The sequence below is a fragment of the Canis lupus genome, chromosome 21 (assembly GCF_048164855.1).
Source record: "Canis lupus baileyi chromosome 21, mCanLup2.hap1, whole genome shotgun sequence".
NCBI lineage: Eukaryota > Metazoa > Chordata > Mammalia > Carnivora > Canidae > Canis > Canis lupus.
The window spans coordinates 10,993,365-11,008,041 of NC_132858.1; the positions used below are offsets into that span (position 1 = coordinate 10,993,365).

The following is a 14,677-nucleotide window of genomic DNA, read 5'->3' on the forward strand; positions in this document are numbered from 1 at the left end:
GGCTCATCTTGTCCACCTGAACAACCACTTCCTCTCCTTATTCTGCATTCAGGAGTCTTGAATACAGGTGGCACTCAATAAAGATGAATGCACTGGCAAGAACTCTTTACATTTGTCTGCAAACTCTTCAGGGGGGCAGGGACCATTAGCTCTATTTCCCTGAACCCCACAAAGTTCACATAACAGGCCCAGATGCCATACCTTACTCAAAACCTGAGGCCAAATTTGTGCCGGAATCCAGAACTGCTCAGACTTTAGGAGGAAGCACACACTTGTGAACACTCATGCAGGAGGGAGACCACACAGAGCTTCATGACCATACAAGGCCAGCACTTTTGCCAAATGAGTTTACCAAAGAGTTAACCAAAAAGACTTTTCGTCTTGGGAGTCTTATTACACTTTGAATATCAGTAAGGGTGACAAACATGAGACATCTAACTCTGGGAAATGAACAAGGGGTAGTGGAAGGGGAAGTGGGCGGGGGGTTGGGGTGACTGGGTGATGGGCACTGAGGGGGGCACTTGGCGGGATGAGCATTGGGTGTTATGCTATATGTTGGCAAATTGAACTCCAATAAAAAAAAAAATGAAATTTAAGCTAAGGAAAGACAGCCTCAGGTCTGAGAAATTCGGAAGTGCTCCGAGCCCCGCCCACTCAGGAGCTTACACCAGAGAGCCACCTTCTCTGGGGGCACCATCACACTGGAATCCTCTCTGCCCTAACTCTATTTGAGCCAAGGAAATGCTATTTAATCCCACATAGACAGTCTTTCCTATAACTCTACAACTACAAAATCCTAACACATATTGTTGCCAAAACAACAGAGTGAAAATCATTTTAAGAAGAAAGAGAAGTCATGCTAAGTATCTCACATGAGAATATACTTATCACCAAGACATTTCAACTTGTCATAAAAGAAACAGAGTGACCTCCACTTCAGAGGAGCCAGAAGGGAAACAAGGAAGAATACATAGGTATTTCCTCGATAGAGGAACCACCAACCTTGGCAGAAAAATTCAACCTGGATCAAAGACTTCCTTCCTCCTCCAGCATAGTGGTTCGTCCCTCCCTTTACCCTCTGTCACACACTTCCTAAATCCGTTTCTAAAGAATATAAATTATGCATAAGACTGCAAAAGAAAATATGCAGGGAGAGCATTCTTTTTCAAAAAGTCAGCATTTTTTCAAATGTCCAGTCAAAACTAAAATGTTTTTAAGAACTTTAAAAGTTAAAAAGCAGACTGACAAACTCTGATTCTGATCTTTATTATTACTCAGGAAAATCAAGTACCAACTTTATGTTTAATTTCCTACACTGACACTTAAGTGGAATTTAAATTTTTTTTTTAAGATTTTATTTAGGGCAGCCCCGGTGGCACAGTGGTTTAGCGCCGCCTGTAGCCCGGGGTGTGGTCCTGGAGACCCGGGATCGAGTCCCACATCAGGCTCCTTGCATGGAGCCTGCTTCTCCCTCTGCCTGTGTCTCTCTCTGCGTGTCTTTCATGAATAAATAAATAAAATCTTTAAAAAATAAATAAATAAAAAATAAAGATTTTATTTATTTATCCATGAGAAACAGAGGGGGGGAGAGAGAATGAGAGAGAGAGAGAGAGAGAGAGAGAGGCAGAGACACAGGCAGAGGGAGAAGCAGGCTCCATGCAAGGAGCCTGATGTGGGACTCGATCCCGGGTCTCCAGGATCACGCCCTGGGCTGAAGGTGGCGCTAAACCACTGAGCCACCGGGGCTGCCCAGAATTTAAATTTTTATGTTCAGTTTCTCCACATCCAATTTATGACTCATAACAAAAGGAATTTTATGAACAAATACATGTTTTAAACTTCAATCACGCTAAAATATAATTCAAAGGGATGCCCAATTTCAACAAAGTTAGCAGAAACAGAAAGGACAAAGTTTCATTACCAACACAATGAGCAGAGCGCTGATACTTACTCCACTAGTTTATCACTGCACCTGCAGCAAAATTGCATGCTTTCTCCAATAACATGGGAAATTTGTTTTTCTGCCAAATAGCTAATTACATCTCTCCACTTGTTTCCCTTCATTTGAGCGAGTGCCTGGAGGGATTAAATAAAATGCCTCCAAGCACGATGGAAGTGTCTTAATTCATCTGCACAGTCCCAGCCCCCGCCACCTCGTGCATGGAGGAATAAATGGCAATTTCCTGCCCACTGGCAACGTGACTGATCTCACAAGAATGAAGACCTATTACTTCTCTTTCATTGCAGTCTTGATTATTTTGCAGTCAATTCCAAGTCTGACAACATTTTCAGCAGTGTTTCACGTTCTCAGCGCTGTTACAGCGTTGACATGTGAATGGCAATGCATAAAGACATGAATTAATTTATTATTTTTTTTAATTTTTATTTATTTATGATAGTCACAGAGAGAGAGAGAGGCGCAGAGACACAGGCAGAGGGAGAAGCAGGCTCCATGCACCGGGAGCCCGACGTGGGATTCGATCTTGGGTCTCCAGGATCGCGCCCTGGGCCAAAGGCAGGCGCCAAACCGCTGCGCCACCCAGGGATCCCGGATATGATAACCATCAATGCAACAGCCTGGATGGGCCTCAAGACAATTGTGCTGAGTAAGAAAAGCCAATCTTGACAAGTCACATATTGTACAATCCCATTCACACAATATCCCTGAGATGTTATGTAGATACAGAGAACAAACTAGTAGCTGGGGGTGGGTAGGTGGGCTATACTGGTAACACAACGGGGCTTTGTGATAATGGAACAACTCTGTATCTTGATTAACATGGGGGTTACAGAAAGCTACATGTGATCAAAGTACAAAGATGAACACACACACACACGCGCGCACACACACACACACACACCAGTGTGGGTAAAACTGATAAAATATAAATACACACTGTGGAATGTACCAATGTCAGTTTCCCGGTGTTGAAATTGACTGTTATTGGAGAAATCCCCTTCAAAGAGGTTGGGTGAAGGGTGCTGGGACCTCCCTGCCCATTTCTTACTTCTTACGAATCTGTATTTACTTTGAGACAAAGAATTATTTAAAAATTGGGACTGGGCAGCTCTGGTGGCTCAGCGGTTTAGCGCCACCTTCACCCAGGGCATGATCCTGGAGACCCAGGATCGAGTCCCACGTCGGGCTCCCTGCAATGGAGCCTGCTTCTCCCTCTGCCTGTGTCTCTGCCTCTGTGTGTGTCTCTCATGAACAAATAAATAAAATCTTTAATAAATAAATAAATAAAAATAAAAATTGGGACTAAATAAAAAGATTAGGATTTTAAGTATCAAATGCAATGAAACGCCGGGACACCTGCACCCCGATGTTTCTAGCAGCAATGGCCACGCTAGCCAAACTGTGGAAGGAGCCTCGGTGTCCAACGAAAGATGAATGGATAAAGAAGATGTGGTTTATGTATACAATGGAATATTACTCAGCTATTAGAAATGACAAATACCCACCATTTGCTTCAACGTGGATGGAACTGGAGGGTATTATGCTGAGTGAAGTAAGTCAGTCGGAGAAGGACAAACATTATATGTTCTCATTCATTTGGGGAATATAAATAATAGTGAAAGGGAATATAAGGGAAGGGAGAAGAAATGTGTGGGAAATATCAGAAAGGGAGACAGAACGTAAAGACTGCTAACTCTGGGAAACGAACTAGGGGTGGTAGAAGGGGAGGAGGGCGGGGGGTGGGAGTGAATGGGTGACGGGCACTGGGGGTTATTCTGTATGTTAGTAAATTGAACACCAATAAAAAAATAAATTAAAAAAAAAAAGGATTTTAAGTATCAATTTAAAAAAAAAGACAAAAAGAAACAGTTCATTAACTCCTACACACTGAACTCACATTAGCCAAATTTAGTGGTCCCAGGGTTGAAGTTAATCAGAAAAGGTCAACTTAATTTTATGAGGCACTGAATTAGTTTGCTACATGAGCCACAAAAACTACAGGCTTGAGGAAGACTACATAACAGGAGCACCTTTAAAATCCTGGAGCATATTCGCTGTTGCCAAAGCTAAGAGTCATGTTCCCAGCCAGCCATCTGAAGTGAACAACTTACATGAGGCGCAAAGAGATGCAAAGCCTACCCTTGAAGGTCTTAGAAGGGGAAATTTAAGAAACTAGTTCAGAAAGGTAAAAGGGAGCTGCAATTTTAGAGCTGAAACAGACTCTAGTGATACTCTAGCTCAAAATCCACTCCTCTCCATCAGCTGAAGAAACCTAAGGCTCAGCAGCCACTGGCTTCAGGTCATGGAGCAGGTGAGAGGCAGCTGGGTCTCTCCACAGAGCCTGGCCACATCCATCACATTCACAAGAAACCAATGAGCACACAAAATCTGAGGTGGGAAAAGGGGAAGCTGGAGCCAGCTCCCTGCCCCAGGGGGTTAAGCTCAGATGGCTCTGGTCATCCATCCGGCCAGGGTTAGCTTTCTGACCCTATCCCCAGCCACAGCCAGCCTACACATGCTCAGAACGTTCATTCCCTGCTGCTCCATCACATCTTGGCCCTCGACCTGCAGTGCTCTTTAGACAAAATGGGCATGAGAATCATCTTGAAGCTAAATCCTTTCTGGCTCACTCATCTATTCATTTACTAGGCTCGTGTCTCATGCCAGATGCTGTGCAAGCAGCGGAAAGACATGACAAGCAAGACAGATGTGGTGCCTACCTTGTGGGGTTCATAGTGAAGGGGAGGGCACAGCACCACAGACCCATGACACCGCTCTAGAAGTGCGGCACTATGACAAAACAAAGACCAAGGGCAGCATGAGGTGGGAAAGGTGGTCCTGAGGAAGGGACTGTAGTAAACAGAGACCTGGCCCCAAGAAAAATGAGGCAGCCCTTCCTCCTTAAGCTCCTTTGGGGAAGAGACTATCCTATTCATTGGTCTATATCAGTGGCCCTCAACCAGAGAAAACTCTGCCCCGTAGGGCAACGTCTGAACACACCGCTGGTTGTCACAATGGAGGCACCTCGTTGTATGGAGACCAGGGATGCTGCTGTCCAACACCACTGGACAGCTCTGCACAACAAATAACCCAATCTCAGCAGTGTGGGGGGTGGAGAAAGTCTGCTCTAAGGTCAGTCAACAAGTATCTGCCGAGTCCTCCCATATGGCAGGCAGTTACCTTCCACTCAACTGCAGACCTAGCACAGAATACATGTCTAATATGCAGGTGACCGGCTGTCAAGAAAATGGGTTTCAATCTCAATGTCTTTCTTGCCCACTGCATTCTTCTTCCAAAATGGAAGAACTGACATCACTCCTAATTTAAGGCTGCTAAGCCTTTAGCCAAGGGTCCCCCTGCAGTGATAGCGCACACACACTCAGCTTTACAAAAGCTGAAATCACATTAAATAGCACAGGAAGGAAAAGAAAAATATTGCCTACTTGTAAATACTCCGATCTGAGTGTGCTACCACTCCGATTTCTCGATTTCTCGCACAGGAAGGGGAGGGACAGAAGATCAGAGCTTCTCTGGGGGAGAAGCAGGCTGGCATCTGGGTGCCCCCGTCTAAGGAGGTGAGGGCTTCAAGGCAAGGCTCAACACAACAGCATCTACCAGCAAGTGAGGTTACAGACTCTCTTCAAAACATACATTAACCCTAAGGCAATAAAAATCAACTATCTGGCAGGTAATAAAAAAATAATAATAAGATGCACCAGATAGGAAAACTGGTTTTGCCTTTAATTTCTTTAATTAAATAAAGGAGAGATCTCCGAAGGCTGTAGCTTCTCTACAGACGGAAGCCCCCACCTGCCTCCTGGCTTGTTTCGCTTCTGGTGTGGATTTCTTCCACTGTGAGGGGACGCGAGTGTCCCGAAGAAGGGGCCAGCAGCCAGGGCAGCCACCCGAAAGCCACCCCACCCTCCACTGCCCTGTGTCTGCACTCCTGGGGGGAGTGAGTCATTTCATCAGGGCCTAATAAGCCACCAGGACCCGGGCGGAGCTGCCTCCCAGGCAAGGCAGCTTTCGCTGCCCCCACTCCCAAACTGAAAATCCACGCTATTTTGGAACACGCTGGGTTAAATGCTCCATTACTAGAAAGATGAGCAGACTGCTCCAGATGACATCATGCTGGGGGGGGGGGGGGTCTTCACCAGAACCCTGTCGAAGACGCCACAGCCCCCCCACGACTGGAGAACCCCACCTGCCCTGCACCCCGCACCCCTGCTCACTGTTCCCTGACCCGCAGGCCCCAGGCCCAGCCCCCGACTCTGCCTCCCACAGGCCTGCGCCCTCCTCGGCGGCCCTGTAGGTCCCTCGCACCCCAGGCCCGCGCCCCCGACCTCTGCCCTCTGGGCCCGCACCCAGACCCCCAGACCCCCGCCCTGCACCCCGACCCTACGCCCCCGGACCCCCCGCCCTCCATGTCCACACTGGACCCCGTCCCGCCCCCCCACCGACGCCTGCCCTCCGGGTCGGCACCCGGACCCCGCCCCGCGTCCCCGCGCCCCCGCGCCCCCGCGCCCCCGCGCCCCCTGCCCCCAGGGTCTGCACCGGCCCCCGCGCCCCCGCGCCCCCTGCCCCCGCGCCCCCGGTCGGCTCCGGGACCCCGCCCCGCGCCCCCTGCCCCGCGCCCTCGGGGTCTGCACCGGCCCCCGCGCCCCCGGCCCCCGCGCCCTCGGGGTCTGCACCGGCCCCCGCGCCCCCTGCCCCCGCGCCCCCCGTCGGCTCCGGGACCCCGCCCCGCGCCCCCTGCCCCGCGCCCTCGGGGTCTGCACCGGCCCCCGCGCCCCCGCGCCCCTCGCCCCTCGCCCCCGCGCCCCTCGCAGGCCGGGTCCCGCGCCGCCGCCACTCACAGTTGCGGATGTCGGAGATGAAGACCGCCAGGCCCCGCATCCCGTCCCCCTTGGACACGGCCGGCATCTTCGGGCCCGGGGAGCGGCCTGGGCTGGCGGGCCGGGAGGAGGAGCCGAGAGCGGGGAGCCGGGAGCGGGTCGCCGCCGCCTCAGGAGCCGCCTCAGCCGGAGCCGCCTAAGGCTCCGAGAGCCGCTTTCAGGGCCGCCGCGCGCGCGCACGCACGCACGCTCGTCTCGCGTGCGCGCGCACGCTCGCCCGCGGATCGCCGCGTGCACGCGCGCGCACGCGCGCGCGGCTGCGGGCGGAGCGGGGACGAGCGCGTCGAGGCAGGTGCGGGGGCGCCCCCTGCAGGCGGGAGCACGGGGTTCGTGTCCGAGGCTCCCCATCCGCCCCCCACGACCCTGTCCAACCCAGGCTCTGGGGCAGCTTACTGGTCTGCGTCCGGAGCCCCGAGGGCCTTACGTGCACGTCACCGCTGCCCAGGGCCACCAGCCCCTTCCTGAGGCCTGAACACGAAGGACTGCCCACCCCCACCCCCTCCCCGCACCGCACCCTCGGACCGCGGGCCGGTCTAGACCTAAAGCCCTCCAGGCCCGGCCAGAGCCCTGTGCCATCTGCCACCACCCACCACCTCCTCTTGCCCCAGACGTGAACACGGAGGACCGTCCCTGTGGTCAACAGAGGCCTGGAGCCTGGACCACCCACCCCACACTCCCCCACCCTTCCACCCCCCAGTCTGTGTGGACAGCAGGTGGCCCTGTTGAGCTCCCTTTGTGAAGCCAAATGGCTTCGAAAAGGAAGCTTTCTCCTTAGGGGGAGAGGGGGGTTGTCTGGGCCCCAGAACCTGGTGCAGGCCCCCACCCACAAAAGAGGTCTGTCCCTCCCTGGCTCACTTCCTCAGTTCCCAGGGAAAAGTCAGGGCTGGCTAGACCCTGGCCGGGAGGAGGAAGGGGTGGGGCCCCTGCCACAGACGAGGCGCCCCACCCAGGCTCTGGGCCTGCAGGACCCCCTGGGGGAAACCGGAACCCTGGACGCTGGAATCCTTATAAGGAAGCAATTTCACCAGCCTCCAAGACCTTCTGAAGAGCTGGGCCTGGAGAGGGCTTCCTGGAGGAGGGGAGATCCACAGGGAACACATCCTGGCACCTGGAGATAACCCTCCCATGGCCAAGCCAGGGGACTCAGACAAGCAGACCCTGACCCACTCACGGCAGCCACTCATGGAACAGGACGATGCCCAGAGGTTGCAGGGACCTACGTGGGGCATGGACAGACTGCCAGCTCAGGCAGAGGTGGAAGGCTTCTCTGAGGGAGGCTTGGAGTTGCGCAGACATCCTACCCGCTTTCAGAGATTCTGGGCCTCCCAAGCCTCCTGACATTCCCCAAAGTACGTCTTTGGGGAGGGGGTCATGAAAAAGACCCCACACTGTCCCCCAGCTCCCAGACCTTGCCAGACACACAGCTCTCAGATCATTATTACCATGAGATCTCGGACCTGAGTCCACTCAGCCCTACCCAATCACGGCCACTCCTCTGCAAGGGACAGGCCACCTTTATGAGTATGAAGTGCTTGGAAACAGTTTCGTAAGTTGTGTGACATCTGTCACATTTTAGCCACTTGTGGTCACAACTGTGTTTCTAAGGGCAAGGGTGGAGCTGAGAGTCTCTTTCCAGCATCCCTGGACACTGGGAAGTAAAGACAAAAGCCCACCACTGGCATGGTGAAGGAGAACACAAAAGCTGGGGAGCCCAGAGCCTGCAGCGTGCGTGGCCACGGGATCAAGAGACACCGTGCACCATTAGCTGGCTGTCCTGCCTCCTTCTCAGACCTGAGCCTGCTCAGCCCCCTGGTCACTTTTGCAAGTGATGCTTCCCATAATCTCTGGAGGAGTGTGGGCTGCAGACAATGATCCTTCCAGAAAATTGGGGTTGGTGGCCTGGTTCTGATATGAATAAAGGCCCTGAGCAGGCTACAGGGACGGGGATGTGGCAGTCCTGGGCACCAGGATTGACATGCTTAGGGAAGGCCAGGTTCTGGGAACCAAGCATGTCCCCTGCCATGGACGACATGCTGAGCATGAGAAATTCAAGAACTCTACAGCAGGCCGGTGTTGTTTTGTCTTTTAAAGATTTTATTTATTTATTCATGAGAAAGAGAGAGAGAGAGAGGCAGAGACACAGGCAGAGGGAGGAGCAGGCTCCATGCAGGAAGCCTGACATGGGACTCGATCCTGGGTCTCCAGGATCACGCCCCAGGCTAAAGGCAGCGCTAAACCGCTAAGCCACAGGGGCTGCCCCAGGCCGGTGTTTTAAATGAAATAGACCAACTAGAGAAGGAAAGTCATGGGATGAAACTCCTGACTGCTCTTTTTGGGGTGGCAGGAAGCTGCAGTGTCTGGAGAGCTCATTTTTTGCAGCCACGCAGCTGGATTTGGGTTTTTATAAAACCACCACAGAAGTTGAATCTAGGCCCTCCCCAAATCTGTGGGAAAGCTGGAGTGCTGGAGTGGCACATGTAGGGTCCAGGGAACTGGAACAGAGTAAAAGGCATGAGGTGGGGACCCACAGCACCCCCCCCCCTTGCCAAAAACCCCCTACCGGCCTCCAAGGCCCCTCTCCCCTCATTGGATGAAGTCATCTCTGCCCTTGAAGATGCTCTAATGACATCCTTTGAAGGAATACTTTGTAAGAGAAAAGTCTGATTCCCTCAAAGCCCCTTGGCCTGGCCCCACCCCTTAAGACCTGAGAGAGTCGGTCTGGACATAAAGTCACATTCCAATGGGGAAAGCTTAGCCACCACAAGAACCAGAGAAGTTAGGTTTATGCCGGCAGAACCCTCCAGAACATGTGTGGGATGAATTCTGAGAGAGTGGGCTTGTCCCACAGGGCACCCGGCAGTCTGGGTCAGCTGAGCCAGCGTAGGCAGCCATCAGCCTGGGAGCTGGACTCCAGGAGCCCTTGTTCAAACAGCTTGAGATGTCAGAATTTCCAGAAATTCCTGGATATGTTGCAGAGAAAGGAATGCAGAGATTTCTTCTCTCGTAGTTCTAGAATCTGGACGTCAAGGTTTCGGAAGGGCTGGTGCCTCCTGAAGCTGTGGCTGAGGATCGGGCCCAGGCCTCTCGAGGCTCGGAGATGGCCGTCTTCTCCCAGGGTCTCCTCACGTGGCCTGCCCTCTGCGCTCCTCATTCTCTGTGTCCACATCTCCCTTTCTTACAAGGACACCAGTCACACTGGCTAAGGGATCTGCTCTACATTGGTATGAAGTCAATTAATTACATCTGAAGTGACCCCAGTAAAGTCACATTCTGAGGGACTCCCACATATGAACTTTTAGGGGACACGGTTCACCCTATCACAGATGGTATTGTGAGAACAGGTGGGTCAGGATTTCTGTGCCCCCTTGCCCATGCTACCTGGAACAGGCTGAGACAGCTGGAGCTCCGTCTCAGATGGTGACAATGGTCCCTCCACTAGTCGCTGCGCCAGCTCAACCTCTCCTGTTTGAACCACTGCCACTGTGTCTGGGGGAAGGGGCCTTTGTTGTGTCCCACCAAATCTAGTTCCTACTTAACACCTCTTCCCACGCCTGAGGGCTCCGTGTCATTAAAGTCCTGGGTGGCTCAGTAGTTGAGCGTCTGCCTTCAGCTCAGGTCGTGATTCCAGGGTCCTGGGATCAAGTCCCACGGTGGGCTCCCTGCTCAGTGGGAGGTCTGCTTGTCCCTCTGCCTCTGCCCCTCCCCCTGCCCATGCTTGCTCACTCTCACTCTCACTCTCTTTCAAATAAATAAAATTTTAAAAAATAATAAGTTTTATTTATTCAAGAGGGGGACAGGTCCAAGAGGGTAAGGCAGGGGAGAGAGAATCTCAAGAAAATCCCCCCACCCCCGTTGAGCTTGGAGCCCAACTGGAGGGCTGGATCCCATGACCCTGAGATTATGACCTGAGCCGAAACCAAGAGTGAAACACCCAACTGACTGAGCCCCCAGGTGCTCATGGCTTTGGGTGTTTTGTGGCAAAGGCATCTGTTAGGGCCAATATTCACCCAGCAAGTATGAGCTAATGGAATATATATCAAGTTTAAGGTCAGCCTGGGATCGGGCAGCCCAAAAAGCTCAGCGGTTTAGCGCCGCCTTCGGCCTGGGGTGTGATCCTGGGGACCTGGGATCGAGTCCCACATGGGGCTCCCTGCATGGAGCCTGCTTCTCCCTCTGCCTGTGTCTCTGCCTCTCTCCCTCTCTCTCTCTCTGTTTCTCACGAATAAATAAAATCTTTAAAAAATAAAAAGATCAGCCTGGGGAAAAATAGAATTAGAAAACATGCCCACCAACACCAGTTCAGGCCACCTGTACCACTGCATCAATCCTGTGACAGCCAAAACAAATGACCATAAACTTGAGGCTTAAAAACAAGAGAAATTGATTCTCCCCCAGTTGTAGAGATCAGAGACCAGCAGAGGGATCCCCCCCGGAGGCGCTGGGGGAGACTCTGTCCTTGCTTCTCTTCCAGCTGCCAGTGGTGACCAGTATCCTTGGTTCTAGGCTGTGGAACCCCAGACTGTGCTTCTGTCACCTTGAGGTCTCTTCTCCTGTGTCTGTGTCTCAAATCTCCCTGTTTTCTTTTTTTCTTTTTTTAAGATTGATTTATTTATTTATTCATGAGAGACAGAGAGAGAGAGAGAGAGAGAGGCAGAGACACAGGCAGAGGGAGGAGCAGGCTCCACGCAGGGAGCCCGATGCGGGACTCAATCCCAGGTCTCCAGGATCATGACCTGAGCTGAAGTCAGACGCTCAACTGCTGAGCCACCAAGGCATCCTACCTGTTTTCTCTTATAAGCATTTCTGTCATTGGATTTGGGGCTCACCCTAAATCCAAGATGATCTCATCCTAAGATCCTTAATCACATCTCCAGAGACCACATTTCCAAACAAGGTCACCTTCACAGGTGCTGGGGTTTGGGACATAGACAACCTTCTGAAATCCACAATTTGTGCCACTCCACCTCCAAGACATCACACACACACTGCCCCTCCCTTTGGTATAGGGGTATTTTAAGGACGATTGTGGGATGGTGAGAAGCATGAAACCCAGCACTGATGCCATAAAACACATAGCCCTGTGCCGGGCCACCCACCCACCACAGACGCTGGCTTGCCTCTGCGTGGATACCTGCACATCAGACAGTACAGAACAGCCAGGTCACAGCTCTCACCCTGGCCGAGGCCAGAGGGGTTGGCAGGGGCTCACACATGAGACACAGACAGAAATGTGCTGTGCTGGCTCTGGAGCTAAATCTGAAAGCTTCCACTACACGTGAGTAAGCCCCACTCCTTCCTTCTTTCCCTGGACTATGCTTATCCCAGCACCCCGGGAGGATGTCTCCATCCATGCCCAGGGGAGGCCTCAGCAGCAGGAAATCCTGATATGTGTCCCTCTTCCTGGGCTTCCGGCCTCATAACTGGAATGTTTTGAGATTCAGGAATGAGAGTACACAGTCAGTGATAGTGGCCTGGGCCCTGCCTTAGGGGCAACCCCTGGCCCAGCGGCGCCCCTGCTCACCCCCCATTAAAATAGGAAGAGTCATGTGTTGCCCCTGCTGGGAAGGGCCTTGTCTTGCGCTGACTTGGCAAATGAGGAGAGGCCCAGCACCACTTGCAAGATGAGGACACCGCACCCTTACCCCACCCTCACCACACCCCAGGAACATACAAGCCTAGCCCCCAAAGTCCGACAGCCACCAGGCACCTCCAACAAACATGTGCAAGTGCTCTTGGGGTGTGTCACGAGCTCCCCATAGTTACTGAGGGACACTTTTTTTTTTAAAGTAATCTCTATGCCCAACATAGGGCTTGAACTCATGACCCTGAAAGCAAGAGTCATATGCTCTGCCGAAGGAGCCAGCTAAGTGCCTCACTTAGGGACACTTTTGAAGATGTCCCAGAGGGGCAGCCTCAGGTTAGGAATGTTTGGTAGGCCAAGTGCCCCTGGGGTGGGGTGCTCTGGCTCTGAGGGTGTCCCCAATGCATGGGGGGGGGGTGCTCAGTTGGCCACGGGAGGGCTGGTTTCTGCAGACCTCCTTGCTTCATGTGAACATGTACCTGTCCTCTTCTGTCCCCCAGGGCCCACTGCAGATAAGTAGGGGACAAGGAGGAGGACAGTCTGAGGGTGGGTCAGACCTGGGCTTGAAATTCAGAGCCTGAATCTCTACCTGGGTACCCGTACCCCACACCCAGCCATGGTAGGGTGGGCTGCCTCACAGGCAAGGGAGCCAGGAATCGAGCCTAGGGACTGGATTTAGGGACAAGGCAAGGGGGTTATACTCAGATTTACATTAGATTTAAATAATCAGGATTTGATCTATTGAAGTTATAAATTTTTTAATAAAATATTTTATCTATTCATGAGAGACACACAGAAAGAAGCAGAGACATAGGCAGAGGGAGAAGCAGGCTCCCTGCAGGGAGCCTGATGTGGGACTCTATCTCAGGACCCTGGGATCACCACCTGAACCAAGGCAAAAGCTCAACCACTGAGCCAGCCAGGCGTCCCTGAAGTTATAAACTCAAAACCTAATTTTTAAAAAAGATTTTATTTATTCATGAAAGACAGAAAAAAAGACCCAGAGACATAGGCAGAGAGAGAAGCAGGCTCCATGTAGGGAGCCAGATGTGGGACTCGATCCTGGGAGTCCAAGATCACGTCCTGAGTTGAAAGCAGATGCTTAACCACTGAGCCTCCCAGGCATCCCCAAAACTTAACTTTTTAACCTGTCAGGTCCAATTTCATAAACCCTATTATTCTCTTTATAAGTCTCGCATATTTACAGTCATTTTTCAAGGGCCTCTCAAAATATTTGGTCCCATCTACAAACCGAGCACATTGAACATCGTCCACATCTCAAAATGAATTTATAAATTCAGTTCTCTTTCACTTCCTTTTTAAGGGATTTGGCTTGTCTGAATTGAAAACTAAATCCTGGGTGCTTCAAGAATTCATATATTCAATAGATCAACCTTTAAAATGTGGTGAATCCCAAGTTGTCTCTGATGCTCCGGAAACATGACATACCAAACGCGTTTAGGTTTCACTCACTATGTGGGCACTAAGGCTCGGGACAGAATCAGAATTCTCTTAGACTGCTCTATGCGTCCCTCTAAACCTTACTGTGGCTGAAAGTTGTATACCCGCTTCAAGAAGTCAGTTTTCCATGCAGGTTCTAGGGCCTCTTGGCATCCGGCAGCAGGGAAGCTGATGCCCCAGAACCCTGCCCAGTGGGGGCTTTGCTTAGAGGGCAGACACTGTCCCTCCTTCCTGCTAGCTGTTGGGTTTCTGTCAATGCTGGCTCAGAGTGAAACTGAGTGGACTTTGCCACTCTTCATCTCTGAAGATCTCTGAGCTCAACGGGTGCTCATCTAGTCACTGAACGATGACTGGGTGCTTTTCTCAACAGACCTTTGAGACTGCTGGAACCTCCTTTGCATTCCTAGGACTGAGTAGCTGGGCACCTAGCAGGGCTGACTGGGGTCCCCTCCAGACCTCGGCCTGACTTGGGGTCACCCCTCCTAGGTCAGGCCTCAGGGATGAACTGGGTGCCAGGAACGCAGAGCTGCCGGCGACAACTGGCACATAACGCACCCGGGAGCAGTAACCTCCGCAGCCGCCAGCCCCGTTTGGGGAGACTGTGGAGGGTCAGCTGGCAGGCAATATGGGGAAGAGAAAGAAGGAAATATGATCAAGAAGAGAGAGAACGAAGTTCAGTTCAGGAAGAAGCCTCACAAGCAGCAGAAATGGGGAAACAAGGCGGGCAGTGCGTCCTGAGGCCGAAGGGGCAGAGCCGGGTGGGGACGACTGTGCGGTTTT

General features: G+C 52.1%; 1 protein-coding gene across 4 annotated transcripts in view; it reads right to left on the bottom strand.

The window, feature by feature from the left end:
• AP2A2 (adaptor related protein complex 2 subunit alpha 2) overlaps positions 1-7,037 on the bottom strand; it is a 96,254-nt gene extending 89,217 nt beyond the window's left edge. For 2 of the 4 annotated variants that reach the window (XM_072790475.1, XM_072790474.1), the window contains exon 1: positions 6,817-7,037. In XM_072790475.1, the coding sequence (XP_072646576.1) occupies positions 6,817-6,883 (67 nt within the window). In that variant the 5' untranslated portion in view covers positions 6,884-7,037. The remainder of the gene's footprint in view (positions 1-6,816) is intronic. The other 2 variants (XM_072790478.1, XM_072790477.1) reach the window with 1 other exon arrangement.
• Positions 7,038-14,677: the final 7,640 nt, after the last annotated feature.